Source organism: Salvelinus fontinalis, chromosome 16 (assembly GCF_029448725.1).
Source record: "Salvelinus fontinalis isolate EN_2023a chromosome 16, ASM2944872v1, whole genome shotgun sequence".
Taxonomy (NCBI): Eukaryota; Metazoa; Chordata; class Actinopteri; order Salmoniformes; family Salmonidae; genus Salvelinus; species Salvelinus fontinalis.
In genome coordinates this window covers 48,209,827-48,236,769 of record NC_074680.1, presented here as the reverse complement: position 1 = coordinate 48,236,769, position 26,943 = coordinate 48,209,827, and the positions used below count along the sequence as shown (strand labels likewise).

At 48.7% G+C, this 26,943-nt stretch overlaps 1 protein-coding gene across 5 annotated transcripts in view; it reads left to right on the top strand.

Moving 5' to 3' along the window:
• Positions 1-26,943, top strand: part of numb (NUMB endocytic adaptor protein) — a 73,580-nt gene that overhangs the window by 3,377 nt on the left and 43,260 nt on the right. For 4 of the 5 annotated variants that reach the window (XM_055865619.1, XM_055865617.1, XM_055865623.1 and 1 more), the window contains exon 2: positions 20,303-20,438. In XM_055865619.1, the coding sequence (XP_055721594.1) occupies positions 20,313-20,438 (126 nt within the window). In that variant the 5' untranslated portion in view covers positions 20,303-20,312. The remainder of the gene's footprint in view (positions 1-20,302; positions 20,439-26,943) is intronic. The other variant, XM_055865618.1, reaches the window with a different exon arrangement.

The following is a 26,943-nucleotide window of genomic DNA, read 5'->3' as shown; positions in this document are numbered from 1 at the left end:
GCAGCAGCAGCAAAATCAATAGGAGTCATGTGGTTAGGGCGTAGTAATGACAACACACATTTGTTTTGGTCATTTCCTTCCCCCTAACCAGGCCCTGGTCAAAAGTAGTGCACTAAATTGGGAATAGGGTGCTATTTGGAACTGTCTGTCTGTGTGCAGTGTATATTCGGCGCTAAAGCCCATTTTGAAAGGAAATGTTCCCGCGTTGGTCAGAGACGGCATTCACGCTAAACGCTGCATATGTCGGCGTGATCTGAAATGACCGTTAAATTTATAGCACGAAATCTGAAACGGATTGAATAGAGCACTTACCTGCTGCTAGGTCGGTGTGTTTTGTGTTGGGTTGGGAGGCCTTCTCACCTAGCAACCAGCAACCATCCGTCCATGTGACTGACTGATCAGTGCTACAGAACTCGTAGACCGACAGACGCTGTAGCTAGCTGGCTGTAGCAAGCTAGCTGGCTGTAGCAAGCTAGCTGGCTGTAGCAAGCTAGCTGGCTGTAGCAAGCTAGCTGGCTGGCTGTAGCAAGCTAGCTGGCTGGCTGTAGCAAGCTAGCTGGCTGGCTGTAGCAAGCTAGCTGGCTGGCTGTAGCAAGCTAGCTGGCTGGCTGTAGCAAGCTGGCTGGCTGGCTGTAGCAAGCTGGCTGGCTGGCTGTAGCAAGCTGGCTGGCTGGCTGTAGCAAGCTGGCTGGCTGGCTGTAGCAAGCTGGCTGGCTGGCTGTAGCAAGCTGGCTGGCTGGCTGTAGCAAGCTGGCTGGCTGGCTGTAGCAAGCTGGCTGGCTGGCTGGAACTAGCTAGCTGGCTGGCTGGCTGGAACTAGCTAGCTGGCTGGCTGGCTGGAACTAGCTAGCTGGCTGGCTGGCTGGAACTAGCTAGCTGGCTGGCTGTCTGGAACTAGCTAGCTGGCTGGCTGTCTGGAACTAGCTAGCTGGCTGGAACTAGCTAGCTGTCTGGAACTAGCTAGCTGTCTGGAACTAGCTAGCTGTCTGGAACTAGCTAGCTGTCTGGAACTAGCTAGCTGTCTGGAACTAGCTAGCTGTCTGGAACTAGCTAGCTGTCTGGAACTAGCTAGCTGTCTGGAACTAGCTAGCTGGCTGTAACTAGCTGGCTGGCTGGAACTAGCTGGCTGGCTGGAACTAGCTGGCTGTCTGGAACTAGCTGGAACTAACTAGCTGGCTGTAGCTAGCTGGCTGGCTGTAGCTAGCTGGCTGGCTGTAGCTAGCTGGCTCTAGCTAGCTGGCTGTAGCTAGCTGGCTGGCTCGGGCTGTCCGCGTCGTTACACGCGGCTCGGGCTGTCCGCGTCGTTGCACGCGGCTCGGGCTGTCCGCGTCGTTGCACGCGGCTCGGGCTGTCCGCGTCGTTGCACGCGGCTCGGGCTGTCCGCGTCGTTGCACGCGGCTCGGGCTGTCCGCGTCGTTGCACGCGGCTCGGGCTGTCCGCGTCGTTGCACGCGGCTCGGGCTGTCCGCGTCGTTGCACGCGGCTCGGGCTGTCCGCGTCGTTGCACGCGGCTCGGGCTGTCCGCGTCGTTGCACGCGGCTCGGGCTGTCCGCGTCGTTGCACGCGGCTCGGGCTGTCCGCGTCGTTGCACGCGGCTCGGGCTGTCCGCGTCGTTGCACGCGGCTCGGGCTGTCCGCGTCGTTGCACGCGGCTCGGGCTGTCCGCGTCGTTGCACGCGGCTCGGGCTGTCCGCGTCGTTGCACGCGGCTCGGGCTGTCCGCGTCGTTGCACGCGGCTCGGGCTGTCCGAGTCGTTGCACGCGGCTCGGGCTGTCCGCGTCGTTGCACACGGCTCGGGCTGTCCGCGTGACACATGCAAAAATAATAATAATTTTTTCATTAATGTGTCCGACTCCTCAAGCTCTCTCTCTCTGTGTTAGAAATTCATGAGATTCACAATGACATGTTTTTCTTCTTCACCCAGACAATTGGCTGGAGCCAAATTTTGATTTATTTGCTTTTCAACAACAACGACAAAAAATGGACCAAAGCCTGAAAAAAAAATTAAAAAACGGAAACCCCCCTAGTCCTGACCCAGTTCTCAACTAGCTCATAACGGGTCTTCTGAAATCACAGAACTCATTTTAACCTTCTTCAGTCCCTGCTGCGCTCAGGTGCTGCGCTCATGTTACCATGGTGACACACTGATACTTTTATGATGAGGAGAATTATTCACACAATTTTAGACTTGTCAAATATAATCACTATGTCATGACTCTGTCTCCAACTGGTTCAATAGACCTCTGAATCACATCATTTGGAAAGGGCTCTGTCCTATATTGACTAGAATTCAGCTCCCTCCGCTGGGCTGTACTGTCTGGAGGGAGCAGGGCCCTCTGCTGGGCTGTACTGTCTGGAGGGAGCAGGGCTGTACTGTCTGGAGGGAGCAGGGCCGTCCGCTGGGCTGTACTGTCTGGAGGGAGCAGGGCCGTCCGCTGGGCTGTACTGTCTGGTGGGAGCAGGGCCCTCCGCTGTACTGTCTGGAGGGAGCAGGGCCCTCCACTGGGCTGTACTGTCTGGAGGGAGCAGGGCCGTCCGCTGGGCTGTACTGTCTGGAGGGAGCAGGGCCGTCCGCTGGGCTGTACTGTCTGGAGGGAGTAGGGCCCTCTGCTGGGCTGTACTGTCTGGAGGGAGCAGGGCTGTACTGTCTGGAGGGAGCAGGGCCCTCCACTGGGCTGTACTGTCTGGAGGGAGCAGGGCCGTCCGCTGGGCTGTACTGTCTGGAGGGAGCAGGGCCCTCCACTGGGCTGTGCTGTCTGGTGGGAGCAGGGCCCTCTGCTGGGCTGTCTGGAGGGAGCAGGGCCCTCCACTGGGCTGTACTGTCTGGTGGGAGCAGGGCCCTCTGCTGGGCTGTCTGGAGGGAGCAGGGCCCTCCACTGGGCTGTACTGTCTGGAGGGAGCAGGGCTGTACTGTCTGGAGGGAGGTCTCTGCCTTATCAATTCCCTCCAAGCTCAAGGACTGATAGGGAGGAATTGCTTGTAACGGAAACCCTGGTGTGTGTGTGTGTGTGATTTGGTAACATTGTAGTTGGAGGAATGAATTGCAGGCTTGTACTTTACCCTGTGTGGGTTACAGAGGGACAAAGGTTGTCCTGTCATAGCTGATACCTGGTGTGTGTACCTGTCATAGCTGATACCTGGTGTGTGTACCTGTCATAACTGATACCTGGTGTATGTACCTGTCATAGCTGATACCTGGTGTGTGTGTGTACCTGTCATAGCTGATACCTGGTGTGTGTGTGTGTACCTGTCATAGCTGATACCTGGTGTGTGTGTGTGTGTGTGTACCTGTCATAGCTGATACCTGGTGTGTGTGTGTACCTGTCATAGCTGATACCTGGTGTGTGTGTGTGTGTGTGTGTACCTGTCATAGCTGATACCTGGTGTGTGTGTGTGTGTGTGTGTACCTGTCATAGCTGATACGGCAGCGGTTGCCGGGGAACATGGTGATGAGAGCATTTTGACCCAGTGTTCAGAATGATGCCCAGATATATGGAGATGCCTTGGTGTTCTCGCCAACACACACGCGCACGCACGCACGCACGCACGCACGCACGCACGCACGCACGCACGCACGCACGCACGCACGCATTACATTATGTCTCCTGTCATGATGTAATCTGGTTAAAGGCCTGTTGTCAGTAGATTAGGCTACATTATGTCTCCTGTCATGATGTAATCTGGTTAAAGGCCTGTTGTCAGTAGATTAGGCTACATTATGTCTCCTGTCATGATGTAATCTGGTTAAAGGCCTGTTTTCAGTAGATTAGACTACATTATGTCTCCTGTCATGATGTAATCTGGTTAAAGGCCTGTTGTCAGTAGATTAGGCTACATTATGTCTCCTGTCATGATGTAATCTGGTTAAAGGCCTGTTGTCAGTAGATTAGGCTACATTATGTCTCCTGTCATGATGTAATCTGGCTAAAGCCCTGTTTTCAGTAGGCTACATTATGTCTCCTGTCATGATGTAATCTGGTTAAAGGCCTGTTTTCAGGAGGCTACATTATGTCTCCTGTCATGATGTAATCTGGTTAAAGCCCTGTTTTCAGTAGATTAGACTACATTATGTCTCCTGTCATGATGTAATCTGGTTAAAGCCCTGTTTTCAGTAGACTACATTATGTCTCCTGTCATGATGTAATCTGGTTAAAGCCCTGTTTTCAGGAGGCTACATTATGTCTCTCATGATGGTGTTCTCTCTTTGAAGAACATATGCTACTGCCATCGAATGGTTCCAACAACAGCGTTTGTGACGTTATGCCAATATTTCGGGAGAAGTGGGAGGCAACCCATCGGGACTTAATTTGAATGGTTGTGTGTATTAAATGTTTTAAAAAATGATGCAGAAAAGCCATCAGACAAGGTTAGGCATATCTTTCATTTTGTCTCCTTTTTATTGTTGTCTTTGAAAATGAGACAGAACCTCTCCAGAGTCTCTGTGCCCAGTGGGTTCTCCTCTCTCACATCACTCACGGCCCAGGACCTCAGGCCCAGCGTCTCTCACATCACTCACGGCCCAGGACCTCAGCCCAGCGTCTCTCACATCACTCACGGCCCAGGACCTCAGACCAGCGTCTCTCACATCACTCACGGCCCAGGACCTCAGCCCAGCGTCTCTCACATCACTCACGGCCCAGGACCTCAGACCAGCGTCTCTCACATCACTCACGGCCCAGGACCTCAGACCAGTGTCTCTCACATCACTCACGGCCCATGGACCTCAGACCAGCGTCTCTCACATCACTCACGGCCCAGGACCTCAGACCAGCGTCTCTCACATCACTCACGGCCCAGGACCTCAGCCCAGCGTCTCTCACATCACTCACGGCCCAGGACCTCAGCCCAGCGTCTCTCACGGCCCAGGACCTCAGCCCAGCGTCTCTCACATCACTCACGGCCCAGGGCCTCAGCCCAGCGTCTCTCACATCACTCACGGCCCAGGACCTCAGCCCAGCGTCTCTCACATCACTCACGGCCCAGGGCCTCAGCCCAGCGTCTCTCACATCACTCACGGCCCAGGGCCTCAGCCCAGCGTCTCTCACATCACTCACGGCCCAGGGCCTCAGCCCAGCGTCTCTCACAACTCACGGCCCAGGACCTCAGCCCAGCGTCTCTCACATCACTCACGGCCCAGGACCTCAGACCAGCGTCTCTCACATCACTCACGGCCCAGGACCTCAGCCCAGCGTCTCTCACACAGTAATATTGTCCTGACACACACCTTTTCACTGATGGCCTGGGGGTTGAGGTGGCTTGGTGGGACACAGCTTTGATTTATGTAGTTGATATAGGAGGACAGTTGACTCTGTCACCGTGGCTTCTGTAGTTGATATAGGAGAACAGCTGACTCTGTCACCGTGGCTTCTGTAGTTGAGATAGGAGAACAGCTGACTCTGTCACCGTGGCTCTCTCTGTGCAGGAAATGTCCTTCATCAGCTAGTTGTAAAGAGGTGCTGATGAGAGAGAAATACTGGGGTCAGCATTATTTTAGAAATTCTGATTTTAGCAATTTCTCTCTCTGGCCCACCATCCTAACAGGCAGGCCAAGTATGGTGTGTGTTTGTGTGTGTGTGTGTGTGTGTTGGCCAGGTCACAGGCAAGCTGAGGGTAGCATGACTGTTGTCCCAGCAGGACGTTCCTGTTGTATTCTGTTCTCTTATCACTCCTGCTGCTAAACACACACACACATGACTTACTGTCATTACTTGTTTCCCTAGAACAAGTATTCCCAATCCGGCATATGCGTACCGCCTGGCACAGCTCCTGGTGTATGTCCGTTACGTTTATGGAGGGTGGTCAATTAAGGATGACATCCTCTTCTGCAATCTACTGGAAACCAGGACAACATGAGAGGATATTTTTAAAGTACTGGACAGCTTTGTGACATCAAATGGACTTTGTCAAGATGTGTTGGTATCTGTACTGATGGTGCAAAAGCCATGACACGGAGACATAGTGGAGTGGTAATGCAACATTTTTTATTGTGAAACAAACAAGAAATGAGACACAAACAGAACACTTGAGCAGCAATTACAGCTGCAAGTCTCTTGGGGTATGTCTCTATAAGCTTGGCACATCTAGCCACTGGGTATTTTGCCCATTCTTCAAGGATAAACTGCTCCAGCTCCTTCAAGTTGGATGGGTTCCGCTAGTGTACAGCAATCTTTAAGTCATACCACAGATTCTCAATTGGATTGAGGTCTGGGCTTTGACCAGGCCATTCCAAGACATTTAAATGTTTCCCCTTAAACCACTCGAGCGTTGCTTTAGTAGTATGTTTGTCCTGCTGCAAGGTGAACCTCCGTCCCATTCTCAAATCTTTGGAAGACTGAAACAGGTTTCCCTCAAAAATCTCCTTGTATTTAGCACCATCCATCATTCCTTCAATTCTGACCAGTTTCCCAAGTCCCTGCCGATGGAAAAACATCCCCACAGCATGATGCTGAAACCATGCTTCACTGTGGGGATGGTGTTCTCGGGGTGACGAGAGGTGTTGGGTTTGCGCCAGACATAGCGTTTTTCTTGATGGCAAAAAGCTTCATTTTAGTCATCTGACCGGAGTACCTTCTTCCAAATGTTTGGGGAGTCTCCCACATGCCCTTTGGCGATCACCAAACATGTTTGCTTATTCTTTTTGTCCACTCTTCCATAAAGCCCAGGTGTGGAGTGTATGGCATAAAGTGGTCCTATGGACAGATACTCCAATCTCCGCTGTGGAGCTTTGCAGCTCCTTCAGGGTTATCTTTGGTCTCTTCGTTGCCTCTCTGATTAATGCCCTCCTTGCCTGGTACGTCAGTTTTGGTGGGCGGCCCTCTCTTGGCAGGTTTGTTGTGGTGCCATATTCTTTCCAATTTTTTAATAATGGATTTAATGATGCTCCGTGGGATGTTCAAAATTGTAGATATTTTTTTATAACCCAACCCTGATCTGTACTTCTGCACAACTTTGTCCCTGACCTGTTTGGAGAGCTCCTTGGTCTTCATGGTGCCGTTTGCTTGGTGGTGTTGCAGACTCTGGGGCCTTTCAGGACAGGTGTGTGTGTAATAACATAACAATCACGAGGCTGTAAATAGGGGTACCGAGTCAGTGAGCAGGGGTACAGGCTAGTTGAGGTAATTTTTACATGTAGATGGGGGTGAAGTGACTATGCATAGATAATAAACAACGAGTAGCAGCAGTGTAAAAAACAAATGGAGGGGGGTGGGGTAAATGTAAATTGTCCGGTGGCCATTTGATTAATTGTTCAGCAGTCTTATGGTTTGGGGATAGAAGCTGTTAAGGAGCCTTTTGGTCGTAGACTTGGCACTCCGGTACTGCTTGCCGTGTGGTAGCAGAGAAAACAGTCTGTGACTGGAGTCTCTGTTAATTGTATGGGCTTTCCTCTGACACCATCTGTTATATAGGTCCTGGATGGCAGGAAGCTTTGCCCCAGTGATGTACTGGGCCGTACGCACTAGAGGTCGACCGATTTATGATTTTTCAACGCCGATACCGTTACCGATTTATTGGGGGACCATAAGAAGCCGATAACGAGTAATCAGACGATTTAAAAAAATAAATAAAAAAATAATAATAATAATAAAAACCATAATTAAAAATAATAATAAAAAACTATTTCTTTAATTTTAATTTGATCTGTAATGACAATTAAACAATACTGAATGAACACTTATTTTAACTTAATATAATACATCTATAAAATAAATGTAGCCTCAAATAATAATTGCAAAAATCTCTGAAGTTGGAGACTTTTATCTCCCTCAACAACTTTAAAAATCTGCTATCCGAGCAGCTAACCGATCGCTGCAGCTGTACATAGTCCATCTGTAAACTACCCACCCAATTTACCTACCTCACCCCCATACTGCTTTTATTTATTTACTTTTCTGCTCTTTTGCACACCAGTATCTCTTCTTGCACATGATCATCTGATGATTTACCACTCCAGTGTTAATCTGCTAAATTGTAATTATTCGATTTATTGCCTACCTCATGCCTTTTGCACACATTGTATATAGATTCTCTTTTTTCTACCATGTTATTGACTTGTTTATTGTTTACTCCATGTGTAACTCTGTGTTGTTGTCTGTTCACACTGCTATGCTTTATCTTGGCCAGGTCGCAGTTGCAAATGAGAACTTGTTCTCAACTAGCCTACCTGGTTAAATAAAGGTGAAAAAATAATAAAAAAAATAATAAAAAAAATAATAATAAGCATGTTCAATTTGGTTTAAATAATGCAAAAACAAAGTGTTGGAGAAGTAAAAGTGTAATATCTGCCATGTAAGAAAGCTAATGTTTAAGTTCCTTGCTCAGAACATGAGAACATATGAAAGCTGGTGGTTCCTTTTAACATAAGTCTTCAATATTCCCGGGTAAGAAGTTTTAGGTTGTAGTTATTATAGGAATTATAGGACTATTTCTCTCTATAAGATTTGTATTTCATATACCTTTGACTATTGGATGTTCTTATAGGCACTTTAGTATTGCCAGTGTAACAGTATAGCTTCCATCCCTCTCCTTGCCGCTACCCGGGCTCGAACCAGGAACACATCGACAACAGCCACCCTCGAAGCAGCGTAACCCATGCAGAGCAAGGGGAACAACTACTCCAAGTCTCAGAGCGAGTGACGTTTGAAACGCTATTAGTGCACACCCCGCTAACTAGTTAGCCATTTCACATCGGTTACACCAGCCTAATCTCGGGAGTTGATAGGCTTGAATTCATAAACAGCAGAGCTGCTGGCAAAACGCACGAAAGTGCTGTTTGAATGAATGCTTACGAGCCTGCTGGTGCCCACCATCGCTCAGTCAGACTGCTCTATCAAATCATAGACTTAATTATAACATAATAACACACAGAAATACGAGCCGTAGGTCATTAATATGGTTGAATCCGGAAACTATCATTGAAAACAAAACATTTATTCTTTCAGTGAAATACGGAACCGTTACGTATTTTATCTAACGGGTGGCATCCATAAGTCTAAATATTCCTGTTACATGGGTCCCCGAGGCACAGATCTAGGTAGAGATGGAGCTTGGTAAGGGAGGTGACCAAGAACCCGATGGTCTGCGGGTGAAAGACAGAGGTCCGGATCTGCTTGATCTGCAGGAGAGCACACACATCTTTAATTAGGCGGGACATAAACTTAGTACCTTGGTCTGTCCGGATCTCGTTCGGGGTGCCCACCCGGCTAAAGAGGTGGAGCAGCTCCCGTGCGATTCCCTTGGATACCGTCGCCCGTAGGGGGATGGCCTCGGGATACCGGGTGGCATAATCTACTATTACCAGGATGTACCAGTGTCCTCGTTCTGTTTTTACCAGGGGTCCCACTATGTCCAGGGCGATGCGTTCAAAGGGCACCCTGATGATTTGTAATTAAGTTCTATTTTTGTATAATTGTCATCGCTTTTTATATTGGAAAAAAATAATACATTGTTTTAATTTGTTTTATTTTGTTTTTATATACTGTATTTTTTTTGTTTGTTTATCTACGTCTCACGTTCGTTCATAATCCCCTCCTGAAATGCCGGTGTAAATACCTTGCGTATATCCGTACATTTGTGTGGCGTCGCAAGACAAGGCGAAAGTTGTATTAATTGTATTTGTTATTTTCAAACATCAAACATTTTATTTAACTAGACAAGTCAGTTAAGAACAAGTTCTTATTTTCAATGACAGCCTAGGAACATGGGCAGAACGACAGATTTGTACCTTGTCAGCTCGGGGATTCGATCTTACAACCTTTCGGTTACTAGTCCAATGCTCTAACCACTAGGCTACCTGCCTCCCCCGGCAGGGGGACCAGCGGGTTTTGGAAGTGTGCTTTTGGCTGGGACAATATTCTTTCACGGTTTTCCTCAACCTGGGCCGGTGGAACCGGGCAGCGATCCGTTCCCGGGTCTTCTCCAACAGGTGGGTGTGGGCCAGCTGAAGAACGGTTCCCACGTAGTGTCGGGGCAGCAACAATACCTCTCGAAGTTCCCCCTGTTGGCGCGACACCTGATACAAAAGGTTATTCTTGATTTGGAAATAGGGGTATCGCCAGTCACTCACCCCCGGAAGTAGCTGTCCATCCACCGCTATCACTTGGGCTGCGGCAGCTTTCAAGTTCAGATCCTCTCACTGGGCAGTCCAGAATTGTTCCCTCAGTTGGCCCCCAGCGGGTGTTTTGACTGGCCCCTCGAAATCGAGGATGGGGAGGCTGAGCTCCTGTGATTGGTCTATGTGGTTCCCCAGGGGGTTCGTTTTCTGGCGCCCCCTCCGACTCCGTAGATACAGGTTGGTCAACCGCTTGCTTCCAGGCCGCACAGGCAATGGTTCGGCCTCGCTCTCATCTTCGGCCGGTTCGTACCCTTTTTCCTCAGCTTGTGCCTCCACAGGGCCGCAAACAGCGGACAATCTCGTCCCACTAAGAGAGATATCGGCAACTCTGGTATGTCACCATCATCATCTGGCAGTTCCTTTGTGGCGTCACGATGTTGGCCCATACGGTTGGATACCGCTTTTTGGCACCGTGAACACAGGAAATGGACATCTCCCTACCACGTTCAGTCCCCTGGTTCAGCAGGTTTGTGGTTTCGAGCGTAACCATACTTCCAGAGTCTAATAGAGCTTCCGTGTCGTGTCCGTCAACCTTCACCGATTCGTGGTGCGCCCAACAGGAGGTGACGTAGTTCACTGCGTGACCCACCACCGGGGCTTGCTGATGGCATCAACTCCTCTCGAGCCAGGCAATTGGCTGATGGCATCAACTCCTCTCGAGCCAGGCAATTGGCTGATGGCATCAACTCCTCTCGGGCAATTCCAGGCAATGTGCCCCCCGGGCGCCACACTCAAAACACCTCCTTTGGTCTCCATCTACCTGGGGTCGTCGGTGGCGGGTCGGTCCTACCCCAGCCGTCTCTCCACTGGAGAGATCCTTTGGCCCTGCCGACTGTCGGTTCGGGGTACACGGGAGGGGGGGGCTGTCCTTCCGTCCCTGACTCAGCCCCGCTCCCACTCAGCAGGGCCTGAGTGGTCTGATGCATCGCGACTGCTTTCAGGAGACCATCAGCAGCATTTGGGGCTTGCAGTACAACATTTGAGGTCAGGATTTTGACAAATATAGGATGTAACTAACCATAGCTAGTTGTACTGCTAGATTCAGTGTATATAAAATTAATGGTAATTATTTACATAGTTAATTATATTTTCTATTTTGGAGGGTGTTTTTTATTTAGCAAACTGAAATGACAACCCTGTCGAGGCTTTTGATGGCCGTATCGGTCGCATCAATATTTGCTGAGTCCTCCGTTTTATTTCAGAGAACAATTTGAAGATGGGGGATGCCTGGAAAAGTCGATGGGTAGAATCTAAACATAAATCAGACTATGGGAAGGTTGTTCTCACTGCTGGGAAATTCTATAGAGAAGTAGAGAAAGACAAAGGCCTTCAAACCAGCCAGGATGCTTTAACTCTGCATCCACCCGCTTTGAGTCCGTCAGCAACACGGACCAACCACAATCGGCCCCAATTCGTCCTGTCCGGAGAGCCCGTCGAGACCTGGCACGTCCAGCAGAGGGAGCCATCGCCTCGTGATGTAGAATCCGTCTGTCACCAGGCCTCGACGAGTCTCCCCCTGGTGGCTGATCTGCTGTACGCCACAGCACACATCCAAGACAATGCAGGAGTGGCTTCGGGACAAGTCTCTGAATGTCCCTGAGTGGCCCAGCCAGAGCCTGGACTTGAACCCGATCTACCATCTCTGGAGAGACCTGAAAATGGCTGTGCAGCGACGCTCCCCATCCAACCTGACAGAGCTTGAGAGGATCTGCAGAGAAGAATGGGAGAAACTCCCCAAATACAGGTGTGCCAAGCTTGTAGCGTCAAACCCAAGAAGACTAGAGGCTGTAATCGCTACCAAAGGTGCTTCATCAAAGTACTGCGTAAAGGGTCTGAATACTTATGTAAATGTGTTATTTTTATATATACATTTTTATATAAATTTGCACACAAATCAAACCGTTTTTTGCTTTGTCATTATGGGGTATTGTGTGTCGATTGACGAGGGGGAAAAATGTAAAAAAATAATGTAATTTTTAGAATAAGGTTGTAACGTAACAAAATGTGGAAAGAGTCAAGGGGTCTGAATACTATACAGCCCTGCTTACCCTTAACCCCCTGAACTCTATCCCTGGTCTCTGTAGTTTCCATCCTGACCTCTGACCCTTGTCACCCTGCCCTGGGTGCCTGGTAATTGTAGTTCCCACCTTGACCCATGTCTCACCCTGCCCTGGATGCCTGGTAATTGTAGTTCCCACCTTGACCCTTGTCTCACCCTGCCCTGGGTGCCTGGTAATTGTAGTTCCCACTTTGACCCTTGTCTCGCCCTGACCTGTGTCCCCTGGTAATTGTAGTTCCCACCTTGACCCTTGTCTCACCCTGCTCTGGGTGCCTGGTAATTGTAGTTCCCACCTTGACCCATGTCTCACCTTGCTCTGGGTGCCTGGTAATTGTAGTTCCCACCTTGACCCATGTCTCACCCTGCCCTGGGTGCCTGGTAATTGTAGTTCCCACCTTGACCCTTGTCTCACCCTGCTCTGGGTGCCTGGTAATTGTAGTTCCCACCTTGACCCTTGTCTCACCCTGCTCTGGGTGCCTGGTAATTGTAGTTCCCACCTTGACCCTTGTCTCACCCTGCCCTGGGTGCCTGGTAATTGTAGTTCCCACCTTGACCCTAGTCTCACCCTGCCCTGGGTGCCTGGTAATTGTAGTTCCCACCTTGACCCTTGTCTCACCCTGCCCTGGGTGCCTGGTAATTGTAGTTCCCACCCTGCCCTGGATGCCTGGTAATTGTAGTTCCCACCTTGACCCTTGTCTCGCCCTGACCTGTGTCCCCTGGTAATTGTAGTTCCCACCTTGACCCTTGTCTCGCCCTGACCTGTGTCCCCTGGTAATTGTAGTTCCCACCTTGACCCTTGTCTCGCCCTGATCTGTGTCCCCTGGTAATTGTAGTTCCCACCTTGACCCTTGTCTCACCCTACCCTGGGTGCCTGGTAATTGTAGTTCCCACCTTGACCCTAGTCTTACCCTGCCCTGGGTGCCTGGTAATTGTAGTTCCCACCTTGACCCATGTCTCACCCTGCCCTGGGTGCCTGGTAATTGTAGTTCCCACCTTGACCCTAGTCTCACCCTGCCCTGGGTGCCTGGTAATTGTGGTTCCCACCTTGACCCTAGTCTCACCCTGCCCTGGGTGCCTGGTAATTGTAGTTCCCACCTTGACCCTTGTCTCACCCTGCCCTGGGTGCCTGGTAATCGTAGTTCCCACCTTGACCCTTGTCTCGCCCTGACCTGGGTGCCTGGTAATTGTAGTTCCCACCTTGACCCTTGTCTCACCCTGCCCTGGGTGCCTGGTAATTGTAGTTCCCACCTTGACCCTTGTCTCACCCTGCCCTGGGTGCCTGGTAATTGTAGTTCCCACCTTGACCCTTGTCTCGCCCTGACCTGTGTCCCCTGGTAATTGTAGTTCCCACCTTGACCCTTGTCTCACCCTGCTCTGGGTGCCTGGTAATTGTAGTTCCCACCTTGACCCTAGTCTCACCCTGCCCTGGGTGCCTGGTAATTGTAGTTCCCACCTTGACCCTTGTCTCACCCTGCTCTGGGTGCCTGGTAATTGTAGTTCCCACCTTGACCCTTGTCTTACCCTGCCCTTGGTGCCTGGTAATTGTAGTTCCCACCTTGACCCTTGTCTCACCCTGCCCAGGGTGCCTGGTAATTGTAGTTCCCACCTTGACCCTTGTCTCGCCCTGACCTGTGTCCCCTGGTAATTGTAGTTCCCACCTTGACCCTTGTCTCGCCCTGACCTGTGTCCCCTGGTAATTGTAGTTCCCACCTTGACCCTTGTCTTACCCTGCCCTTGGTGCCTGGTAATTGTAGTTCCCACCTTGACCCTTGTCTCACCCTGCCCTGGGTGCCTGGTAATTGTAGTTCCCACACTACCCTCCTGTGTGTAGATAAGCTAGCCCAGGTTTATGTATCACCTCTCTTCCTTTTACGTAACCAGCCCAGTGCTGAGCATGCCGGAAAATTGGATTACCGCGGTAAAGACGTTTCTCAAATTCTTTCTTTCATGTGTGTCTCCTCTCCAGAGCTCCTACCCCGTCTGTGGTCCACCTTGACCTAGTGTTCTCTCTCTGTGTGATGTCACTGGGCCGTGGGTTACTATGTGGGCGTGATTTGTGGGTTTGATGCTGATACCGTGTTTGTGTAAATGGGGTTCTAAGATACGCTGTAATATGTTGGTTTGCTGGTTTTGTGTTGCAGTGCAGACTGCAGTGTCTGAGTCAGACACTCTGACAGAATACCGAAGACGGTGCTAGCAACTAGGGAGTTCTGTAGAGTTGTTAAATCTCCTTCCTCTCTCTCTCTCTCTCTCCTACCCCTCTCTCTCTCTCTCTCTCTCTCTCTCTCTCTCTGTCCCTCTCTCTCTCTGTCTGTCTCCTCTCTCTGTCTCCTCTCTTTCTCTGTCTCTCTCTCCTCTCTTTCTGTCTCTCTCTCCTCTCTTTCTCTCTCTCTCTCCTCTCTTTCTCTGTCTCTCTCTCCCCTCTTTCTCTGTCTCTCTCTCCTCTTTCTGTCTCTCTCCTCTCTTTCTCTGTCTCTCTCTCCCCTCTTTCTCTGTCTCTCTCCTCTCTTTCTCTGTCTCTCTCTCCCCTCTTTCTCTGTCTCTCTCTTCCTCTCCCTCCTCTCTGTCTCTCCCGCCTCTCTGTCTCTGCCTCTCCCTCCTCTCTTCCTCTCTCTCTCTGTCTCTCCCTCCTCTCTCTCTCTTTCCTACCACTCTCTCTCTCCCCCCCAACTTTCTCTTTCCTGCTCTACTCTTCCCTATGAACCTTCTGTAGGGTTTAATCAGTTTCCCATGCCTGGGAGATTATTGAAATGGTACTGGGCTTGACACAGGACATCTACAGCAGTGCTACAGCTACCCTCTGCTCCCTCTCCCTTCCTCCCTCTTGCTCAGTCCTCTGCTCTGCTCCCTCTCTCCCTTCCTCCCTCTTGCTCAGTCCTCTTCTCTGCTCCCTTTCATCCCTCTTGCTCAGTCCTCTTCTCTGCTCCGTTTCATCCCTCTTGCTCAGTCCTCTTCTCTGCTCCCTTTCATCCCTCTTGCTCAGTCCTCTTCTCTGCTCCGTTTCATCCCTCTTGCTCAGTCCTCTGCTTTGCTCCCTCTCCTTTCATCCCTCTTGCTCAGTCCTCTTCTCTGCTCCCTCTCCCTTCCTCCCTCTTGCTCAGTCCTCTTCTCTGCTCCTTCTATCCCTTCCTCCCTCTTGCTCAGTCCTCTTCTCTGCTCCTTCTATCCCTTCCTCCCTCTTGCTCAGTCCTCTTCTCTGCTCCCTTCCCCTCCCTTCCTCCCTCTTGCTCAGTCCTCTTCTCTGCTCCCTTCCCCTCCCTTCCTCCCTCCCTCTTGCTCAGTACTCTTCTCTGCTCCCTTCCCCTCCCTTCCTCCCTCCCTCTTGCTCAGTCCTCTTCTCTGCTCCCTTCCCCTCCCTTCCTCCCTCCCTCTTGCTCAGTCCTCTTCTCTGCTCCCTTCCTCTCCCTTCCTCCCTCTTGCTCAGTCCTCTTCTCTGGTCCCTTCCTCTCCCTTCCTCCCTCTTGCTCAGTCCTCTTCTCTTTCTTACCTTCTGATCAGTGAAATAGTGAAAGTTCATGTCTGTTGTTTGTCAGTCAGTAACTGAAGGATGGTGTGACAGCATGGTCCAGTACTGTCTCGGTGTCTCTCCTCTGTCTCTCTCTCCACCCCCCCCACCCCCCCTCCTTCTCTGTCCTGGTGGGAGCCCCAGTCTTAAAGGCCCCTCAGTACTGGGCTCATTAATAAGAGGAGAGACTCCTCCTCATGACTCTGAACTCTCCGGGGCTGTGACAGCTCCTGCAGGGCTTGATTTGCTGTGCTGTGCACTGCTGTACCAGGCGGCGCTGTGCTGTACACTGCTGTACCAGGCTGTGCTGTACACTGCTGTACTAGGCGGCGCTGTGCTGTACACTGCTGTACTAGGCGGCGCTGTGCTGTACACTGCTGTACTAGGCGGCGCTGTGCTGTACACTGCTGTACCAGGCGGCGCTGTGCTGTACACCGCTGTACTAGGCGGTGCTGTGCTGTACTCGGCTGTGCTGTACTAGGCGGCGCTGTGCTGTACACTGCTGTACCAGGCGGCGCTGTGCTGTACACCGCTGTACTAGGCGGTGCTGTGCTGTACTCGGCTGTGCTGTACTAGGCGGCGCTGTGCTGTACACCGCTGTGCTGTACTAGGCGGCGCTGTGCTGTACACCGCTGTACTAGGCGGTGCTGTACTCGGCTGTGCTGTACTAGGCTGCAGAGAGAGTCAGGGGGAGAAAGTATGCAGGCTGTTACCAGTCAATAACGTGGCCTAGTGGTTGGATAAGACAGGTGGTAACATGACAAGATGTCCAGGGGTCAGAGGTCATGGGCAGAGAAGCTGTGTTTACTTTTCCTCCCCTCTTCATGTCTCTTTCTGCAGTGACAGGCGCCTGCCTAAGCTCTGCAGTGAGACATGATGTGACCTAAATAAACAAGTGTGGAGAGGGAGCGGGAGGGGCTAGAGAGGGGGGAGGGGGGTGGGCTCGAGAGGGGGGAGGGGGGTGGGCTCGAGAGGGAGCACGGGGGAGGGGGAGCACGGGGGAGGGGGGTGGGCTCGGGAGGGGGGAGGGGGGTGGGGGGGGTTCATGTTAAAGTTCAAGTTAAATAATGTGACTGGTTCAACTGTTCTGGGGAACTACGGTAAAGTTCATGTTAAATAATGTGACTGGTTCAACTGTTCTGGGGGACTACGGTAAAGTTCATGTTAAATAATGTGTCTGGTTCAACTGTTCTGGGGGACTACGGTAAAGTTCATGTTAAATAATGTGACTGGTTCAACTGTTCTGGGGAACTACGGTAAAGTTCATGTTAAATAATGTGACTGGTTCAACTGTTCTGGGGAACTACGGTAAAGTTCATGTTAAATGTGGCAGGTGAAATGTATTGCACAAGTTGACTGCAGGTGTTAACTTAAAAATTAGCTACAAATATTACAATGTATTGAAAAACTTCAAAGAAATAGTTTTGACGCTTCTGAAAAAAACATTTTGGCTTTCTCCAAATACCCAGCTACAGTTGAAGTCGGAAGTTTACATACACTTAGGTTGGAGTCATTAAAACTCGTTTTTCAACCACTCCACAAATTTCTTGTTAACAAACTATATAGTTTTGGCAAGTCGGTTAGGATATCTACTTTGTGCATGACAAGTAATTTTTCCAACAATTGTTTACAGACAGATTATTTCACTTATAATTCACTGTATCACAATTCCAGTGGATCAGAAGTTTACATACACTAAGTTGACTGTGCCTTTAAACAGCTTGGAAAATTCCAGAAAATGATGTCATGGCTTTAGAAGCTTCTGATAGGCTAATTGACATAATTTGAGTCAATTGGAGGTGTACCTGTGGATGTATTTCAAGGCCTACCGTCAAACGCAGTGCCTCTTTGCTTAATTAACATCATGTGAAAATCAAAAGGAAATCAGCCAAGAAATCCGAAAAAACATTGTAGACCTCCACAACGTACTTTGGTGCGAAAAGTGCAAATCAATCCCAGAACAACAGCAAAGGACCTTGTGAAGATGCTGGAGTAAACAGGTACATAAGTATCTATATTCACAGTAAAACGAGTCCTATATCGACATAACCTGAAAGGCCACTCAGCAAGGAAGAAGCCACTGCTCCAAAACCACCATAAAAAAGCAAGACTACGGTTTGCAACTGCACATGGTGACAAATGTCGTACATTTTGGAGAAATGTCCTCCGGTCTGATGAAACAAAAATAGAACTGTTTGGCCATAATGACCATCGTTATGTTTGGAGGAAAAAGGGGAAGCTTGCAAGCTGAAGAACACCATCCCAACCGTGAAGCACGGGGGTGGCAGCATCATGTTGTGGGGGTGCTTTGCTGCAGGAGGGACTGGTGCACTTCACAAAAATAAATGGAATCATGAGGGAGGAAAATAATGTGGATAGATTGAAGCAACATCTCAAGACATCAGTCAGGAAGTTAAAGCTTGGTCGCAAATGGGTCATCCAAATGGACAACGACCCCAAGTATACTTCCAAAGTTGTGGCAAAATGGCTTAAGGACAACAAAGTCAAGGTATTGGAGTGGCCATCACAAAGCCCCGACCTCAAACCTATAGAACATTTGTGGGCAGAACTGAAAAAGTGTGTGCGAGCAAGGAGGCCTACAAACCTGACTCAGTTACATCAGCTATCAGCTCTGTCAGGAGGAATGGGCCAAAATTCACCCAACTTATTGTGGGAAGCTTGTGGAAGGCTACCCGAAACGTTTGACCCAAGTTAAACAATTTTAAGGCAATGCTACCAAATACTAATTGAGTGTATGTAAACTTCTGACCCACTGGGAATGTGATGAAAGAAATAAAAGCTGAAATAAATCATTCTCTCTACTATTATTCTGACATTTCACATTCTTTAAAATAAAGTGGTGATCCTAACTGACCTAAAACAGGTCATTTTTACTAGGATTAAAAGTCAGGAATTGTGAAAAACGGAGTTTAAACTTATTGGGCTAAGATGTATGTAAACTTCCTACTTCAACTGTTTTCACACGGTATACCGAGCCACAGCCTCCACAAAGTGACAGCAGGTAGGCCCATTTGTTTTCGATAATTGCCTTCGTTCCGCAATTATAGAACATTCCGGATTGATAACATAACACTTACTTTAACTATAATAGTAAAAAATTGAGTAGGTGTGATGGGTTCTTAACCCCCTGCTACTGTGATATCAATGTGAAATCATCTACAGTGGATCTACTTTGATCCACTGTAGATTCTGATCTGCAATCAGTTAATTATTACATTTAATTTGGTTTTGTTCATTATACCAAAACTCAGGCCATATAAGTTGTAAATCGGGGGCCTCTGGTAACACTAGTCTACTAAAATAAATATATGATCTATTTTTGCAGCCTATATTCGATTCTGGGATCCCTCTCTATTTCTCATAACTTAAATATTCCTTGAGTATTATGTTTAGTTTAGTAATTCGACCATTTAAAAAAAAACAAAAAAAAAACACACATTAAACTTAAGCCATACATGCACATGAATAAAATCATGGAGGATAACACACTATACAGTCTGGGACTTATTTACATTGTTAAATCATGGAGGATAACACACAATACAGTCTGGGACTTATTTCCATTGTTAAATCATGGAGGATAACACACAATACAGTATGGGACTTATTTCCATTGTTAAATCATGGAGGATAACACACAATACAGTATGGGACTTATTTCCATTGTTAAATCATGGAGGATAACACACAATACAGTCTGGGACTTATTTCCATTGTTAAATCATGGAGGATAACACACAATACAGTATGGGACTTATTTCCATGTTAAATCATGGAGGATAACACACTATATAGTCTGGGACTTATTTCCATTGTTAAATCATGGAGGATAACACACTATACAGTCTGGGACTTATTTCCATTGTTAAATCATGGAGGATAACACACTATACAGTCTGGGACTTATTTCCATTGTTAAATCATGGAGGATAACACACTATACAGTCTGGGACTTATTTCCATTGTTAAATCATGGAGGATAACACAAAATACAGTCTGGGACTTATTTGCATTGTATAGTGTGTTATCCTCCATGATTTAACAATGGAAATAAGTCCCAGACTGCATTTTGTGTTATCCTCCATGATTTAACAGTCTGGGACTTATTTCCATTGTTAAATCATGAAGGATAACAAACAAAGTCTGGGACTTATTTCCATTGTAGTCCTCAATGTATCTTGTATAGAACACACAACAAAAGCCCAATGGCTTCAATCATTACTGGGTTTTGTTTTGCAGAGGAAACGTAGACTATTCCAGCTTCTTCAAAGTTCTGAAGCCTCCGTGATAAATATGTGTTGATGTTTCATATGTTGCGGCGTTGATGACTGTCGCGGAAACACTGGTCTCTGACGGACTTCCTTCCCCACCGTAGAACACACCCGCCGTGTTGTTTGGTGTCGTCTTGTCTGCTTAGAGCTGTTGGTGTAATACTTCCTGTCTTTATATCCAGTGGCGTCCTCTCATACACAGCTCTCTCTCTTCTCTCACTCTCTCTTCTCGCGCCCTTTCCCTCTCTTTCCCTTCTCGTGCCCTTTCCCTCTTTCCCCCTCTCCAACTTTCCCTCTCCAACTTTCCCTCTTTCCCCCCTCTCCAACTTTCTCTCAGGAGGTCCAGGATGAATAAGCTACGGCAGAGTTTCCGGCGGAAGAAAGACGTGTACGTTCCTGAGTCCAGCCGACCGCACCAGTGGCAGACGGACGAGGAGGCGGTCCGCAGCGGCAAGTGCAGCTTCGCAGTCAAGGTGACACACACACACACACACACACACACACACACACACACACAGTGCCTCTGCTCTAACAATCTGTAGCTAACACCTCCCTGAGAAAGGCCTGTCAACACTCAGGTCTGTCATTAATCAGACACTGGAACCAGGCCTGGTCTGCTGTTGTCTGGCTTACAGACATGATCACCCCCCTTTTTTTAATATGTATTTTATTGAACAGCACCTCCACGGCTATGCCCCACACCCCCATGCCAATACCACCGCAACACCTATAGTATCAGTTCTGTGTCTGATAAGTAGTATGGCGCTGCGGCTTGGAGTATTGTTTCTTCGTCCTATGTTATGTTTTCTCAGTGAATTTGGTTGTTTTTTTGTTGTCCTGTTCAGAGAAATGAGTCATTGGTTGTTGCTAGGTTTACGTCCTAGCCTACATCCTGATATTACCAGGTTCTGACCACTAGATGGTGCTGTTCCGGGTGTTTAAATGGATACTTCAAAACAAATTACATTGGTTTCCTTACCCTGTCAGCAGTCTATGGACAAGGTATGACAGCAATCCATGCATTGGTTTTATTGTCCACTATTTCAATTAGTAACTTTTTATTATTTGTGGCACAAATCCAATGCATGTCATTGGTATCTATAGTAGCATTTTCACACTTTATGTCCAAATCAGCCTGAAGTATCTAAGAATGGATCATATAACTCAATGGTGTGAGTGTGTGTAACAGGACCGGAGTTGACTGGAGTGTGTTTAACTTCTTAAAGCACTGTTGGTTAAGGGCTTGTAAGTAGAGCCGACCGATTTAATTAGGGCCGATTTCAAGTTTTCATAACAATCGGAAATCGGTATTTTTGGACACCGATTTGTCCGATTATAAAAATAATAATAATTATTATTTTTTACACCTTTCATTTAATCTTTATTTAACTAGGAAAATCAGTTAAGAACACATTCTTATTTTCAATGACGGCCTAGGAACAGTGGGTTAACTGCCTTGTTCAGGGGCAGAACGACAGATTTTTACCTTGTCAGCTCAGGGATTCAATCTTGCAACCTTAAAGTTAACTAGTCCAACGCTCTAACCACCTGCCTTACATTGCACTCCACGAGGAGCCTGCCTGTTACACGAATGCAGTAAGAAGCCAAGGTAATTTGCCAGCTAGCATTAAACGTATCTTATAAAAAACAATCAATCAATCATAATCACTAGTTAACTACACATGGTTGATGATATTACTAGTTTATCTAGCGTGTCCTGCATTGCATATAATCGATGCGGTGCCCATTCGTGAAAAAGGTACCTAACCATAAACATCAATGCCTTTTCTTAAAATCAATACACAGTATATATTTTTAAACCTGCATATTTAGTTAATATTGCCTGCTAACATGAATTTCTTTTAACGAGGGAAACTGTGTCACTTCTCTTGCGTTCTGTGCAACAGAGTAAAGGGTATATGCAGCAGTTTGGGCCGCCTGGCTCGTTGCGAACTGTGTGAAGACCATTTCTTCCTAACAAAGACAGCCAACTTCGCCAAACGGGGGATGATTTAACAAAAGCGCATTTGCGAAAAAAGCACAATTGTTGCACGACTGTACCTAACCATAAACATCAATGCCTTTCTTAAAATCAATACACAGAAGTATATATTTTTAAACCTGCATATTTAGCTAAAAGAAATCCAGGTTAGCAGGCAATATTAACCAGGTGAAATTGTGTCACTTCTCTTGCGTTCATTGCACGCAGAGTCAGGGTATATGCAACAGTTTGGGCTGCCTAATTTGCCAGAATTTTACGTAATTATGACATAACATTGAAGGTTGTGCAATGTAACAGGAATATTGAGACTTATGGAGATAAAATACGGAAGATAAAATACGGAACGGTTCGGTATTTCACTGAAAGAATATACATTTTGTTTTCGAAATGATACGTTTCCGGATTCGACCATTTTAATGACCTACAGCTCGTATTTCTGTGTGTTATTATGTTATAATTAAGTCTATGATTTGATAGAGCAGTCTGACTGAGCGGTGGTAGGCAGCAGCAGGCTCGTAAGCATTCATTCAAACAGCACTTTCATGTGTTTTGCCAGCAGCTCTTCGCTGTTTATGACTTCAAGCCTATCAACTCCCGAGATTAGGCTGGTGTAACCGATGTGAAATGGCTAGCTAGTTAGCGGGGTGCGCGCTAATAGCGTTTCACACGTCACTCGCTCTGAGACTTGGAGTAGTTATTCCTCTTGCTCTGCATGGGTAACGCTGCTTCGAGGGTGGCTGTTGTCGATGTGTTCCTGGTTCGAGCCCAGGTAGGAGCGGGGAGAGGGATGGAAGCTATACTATTACACTGGCAATACTAAAGTGCCTATAAGAACATCCAATAGTCATAGGTTAATGAAATACAAATGGTATAGAGAGAAATAGTCCTATTATTCCTATAATAACTACAACCTAAAACTTCTTACCTGGGAATATTGAAGACTCATGTTAAAAGGAACCACCAGCTTTCATATGTTCTCATGTTCTGAGCAAGGAACTTAAACGTTAGCTTTCTTACATGGCACATATTGCACTTTTACTTTCTTCTCCAACACTTTGTTTTTGCATTATTTAAACCAAATTGAACATGTTTCAATATTTATTTGAGGCTAAATTGATTTTATTGATATATTATATTAAGTTAAAATAAGTGTTCATTCAGTATTGTAATTGTCATTATTTAAAAAATTTAATTTAAGCGGCCGATTAATCGGTCTCGGCTTTTTTTGGTCTTCCAATAATCGGTATCGGCGTTGAAAAATCATAATCGGTCGACCTCTACTTGTAAGTAAGCATTTCATGGTAAGGTCAAAACCTGTTGTATTTTGGCACGTGACTAATAACATTTGATTTGTTATGACTCAGTCCCCCGTGTGTGTCAATGGTCCCGCCCCTGTCCTCCTATGGCCCCCTGGGACAACGAGGAGGCGGCAGGCCTGGAGCGTTTCCTCTAGTTGGCTATATCGTATTTTTTTAAATAAAAACAAAAAATCTCCAATTTGGTCTGAATTGAAGGTTAGGCAGAAGGTTACCAGTGTGGTAAAGGTTAGGGTTGGCATCTGATTTTAAGAAGAGAAATTGTAGAAATAGGCGGGGTTTAAGATGTTGTGGCTATGGTAACTAGTGACGACCGACCTGGAGCCCTGGAGGCAAGTAGCCATTGTTACAGCTTCCCTTCCGCTCCACACAGGAAGTCCTTACCCTTCCCAACCCTTAGTGAACTCTCTCACACACAGCCTGTGACCCTCGCCCAACCACCACCCCCTCTACCCCCCACCCTGTCAGTCTGTCTCACTAGGCTAGGACTCACAGCTCTCTCACAAGGCTAGGACTCACAGCTGTCTCACTAGGCTAGGACTCACAGCTGTCCCTCTAGGCTAGGACTCACAGCTGTCCCTCTAGGCTAGGACTCACAGCTGTCCCTCTAGGCTAGGACTCACAGCTGTCTCACTAGGCTAGGACTCACAGCTGTCTCACTAGGCTAGGACTCACAGCTGTCTCACTAGGCTAGGATCACAGCTGTCCCACTAGGCTAGGACTCACAGCTGTCCCTCTAGGCTAGGACTCACAGCTGTCTCACTAGGCTAGGACTCACAGCTGTCTCACTAGGCTAGGACTCACAGATGTCCCACTAGGCTAGGACTCACAGCTGTCCCACTAAGCTAGGACTCACAGCTGTCTCACTAGGCTAGGACTCACAGCTGTCTCACTAGGCTAGGACTCACAGCTGTCTCACTAGGCTAGGACTCACAGCTGTCTCACTAGGCTAGGACTCACAGCTGTCTCACTAGGCTAGGACTCACAGCTGTCCCACTAGGCTAGGACTCACAGCTGTCTCACTAGGCTAGGACTCACAGCTGTCCCACTAGGCTAGGACTCACAGCTGTCTCACTAGGCTAGGACTCACAGCTGTCTATACGGGGTGGGGGGGGGGGGTGTACCGGTGCAGACTCAACGTGGAGACTATATACGGGGGGGGGGGGGGGTACCGGTGCAGAGTCAACGTGGAGACTATATACAGGGGGGGGGGGGTACCGGTGCAGAGTCATTGTGGAGACTATATACAGGGGGGGGGGGGGGGGGTACCGGTGCAGAGTCATTGTGGAGACTATATACAGAGGGGGTACCGGTGCAGAGTCATTGTGGAGACTATATACAGGGGGGGGGGGGGTACCGGTGCAGAGTCATTGTGGAGACTATATACGGGGGGGGGGGGGGGGGGGTACCGGTGCAGAGTCATTGTGGAGACTATATACAGAGGGGGTACCGGTGCAGAGTCATTGTGGAGACTATATACAGGGGGGGGGGGGGGTACCGGTGCAAAGTCATTGTGGAGACTATATACAGGGGGGGTACCGGTGCAGAGTCATTGTGGAGACTATATACAGGGGGGGGGGGGTACAGAGTCAATGTGGAGACTATATACAGGGGGGGTACCGGTGCAGACTCAACGTGGAGACTATATACAGGGGGTACCGGTACAGAGTCAATGTGGAGGCTATATACAGGGTGTTACCGGTACAGAGTCAATGTGGAGGCTATATACAGGGGGGTACCGGTACAGAGTCAATGTGGAGGCTATATACAGGGTGTTACGGTACAGAGTCAATGTGGAGGCTATATACAGGGTGTACCGGTACAGAGTCAATGTGGAGGCTATATACAGGGGGGGTACCGGTACAGAGTCAATGTGGAGGCTATATACAGGGGGGGTACCGGTGCACAGTCAACGTGGAGATTATATACAGGGGGGGTACCGGTGCACAGTCAACGTGGAGACTATATACAGGGGGGGTTACCGGTGGAGAGTCATCGTGGAGACTATATACAGGGGGGGGTACCGGTGGAGACTATATACAGGGGGGGGGGGGGTACCGGTGGAGACTATATACAGGGGGGGTACCGGTGCACAGTTAACGTGGAGACTATATACAGGGGGGGTACCGGTGCACAGTCAACGTGGAGACTATATACAGGGGGGGGTACCGGTGGAGACTATATACAGGGGGGGGGTACCGGTGGAGACTATATACAGGGGGGTACCGGTGCAGAGTCAAAAGTTGGAGACTATATACAGGGGGGTACCGGTGCACAGTCAACGTGGAGACTATATACAGGGGGGGTACCGGTGCACAGTCAACGTGGAGACTATATACAGGGGGGGTACCGGTGCACAGTCAACGTGGAGACTATATACAGGGGGGGTACCGGTGCACAGTCAACGTGGAGACTATATACAGGGGGGGGGTACCGGTGGAGACTATATACGGGGGGGGGGGGTACCGGTGGAGACTATATACAGGGGGGGATACCGGTGGAGACTATATACAGGGGGGGGGTACCGGTGGAGACTATATACAGGGGGGGGGGGTACCGGTGATACCGGTGGAGACTATATACAGGTGGGGGGTACCGGTGGAGACTATATACAGGGGGGGGGGGGTACCTCACTAGGCTAGGATCACAGCTGTCCCACTAGGCTAGGACTCACAGCTGTCCCTCTAGGCTAGGACTCACAGCTGTCCCTCTAGGCTAGGACTCACAGCTGTCTCACTAGGCTAGGACTCACAGCTGTCTCACTAGGCTAGGACTCACAGATGTCCCACTAGGCTAGGACTCACAGCTGTCCCACTAAGCTAGGACTCACAGCTGTCTCACTAGGCTAGGACTCACAGCTGTCTCACTAGGCTAGGACTCACAGCTGTCTCACTAGGCTAGGACTCACAGCTGTCTCACTAGGCTAGGACTCACAGCTGTCTCACTAGGCTAGGACTCACAGCTGTCTCACTAGGCTAGGACTCACAGCTGTCTCACTAGGCTAGGACTCACAGCTGTCCCACTAGGCTAGGACTCACAGCTGTCTCACTAGGCTAGGATTCACAGCTGTCTATACGGGGTGGGGGGGGGGTGTACCGGTGCAGACTCAACGTGGAGACTATATACGGGGGGGGGGGGGGGGACTATATACAGGGGGTACCGGTACAGAGTCAATGTGGAGGCTATATACAGGGTGTTACCGGTACAGAGTCAATGTGGAGGCTATATACAGGGGGGTACCGGTACAGAGTCAATGTGGAGGCTATATACAGGGTGTTACGGTACAGAGTCAATGTGGAGGCTATATACAGGGTGTACCGGTACAGAGTCAATGTGGAGGCTATATACAGGGGGGGTACCGGTACAGAGTCAATGTGGAGGCTATATACAGGGGGGGGTACCGGTGCACAGTCAACGTGAAGATTATATACAGGGGGGGGTACCGGTGCACAGTCAACGTGGAGACTATATACAGGGGGGGTTACCGGTGGAGAGTCATCGTGGAGACTATATACAGGGGGGGGTACCGGTGGAGACTATATACAGGGGGGGGGGGTACCGGTGGAGACTATATACAGGGGGGTACCGGTGCACAGTTAACGTGGAGACTATATACAGGGGGGGTACCGGTGCACAGTCAACGTGGAGACTATATACAGG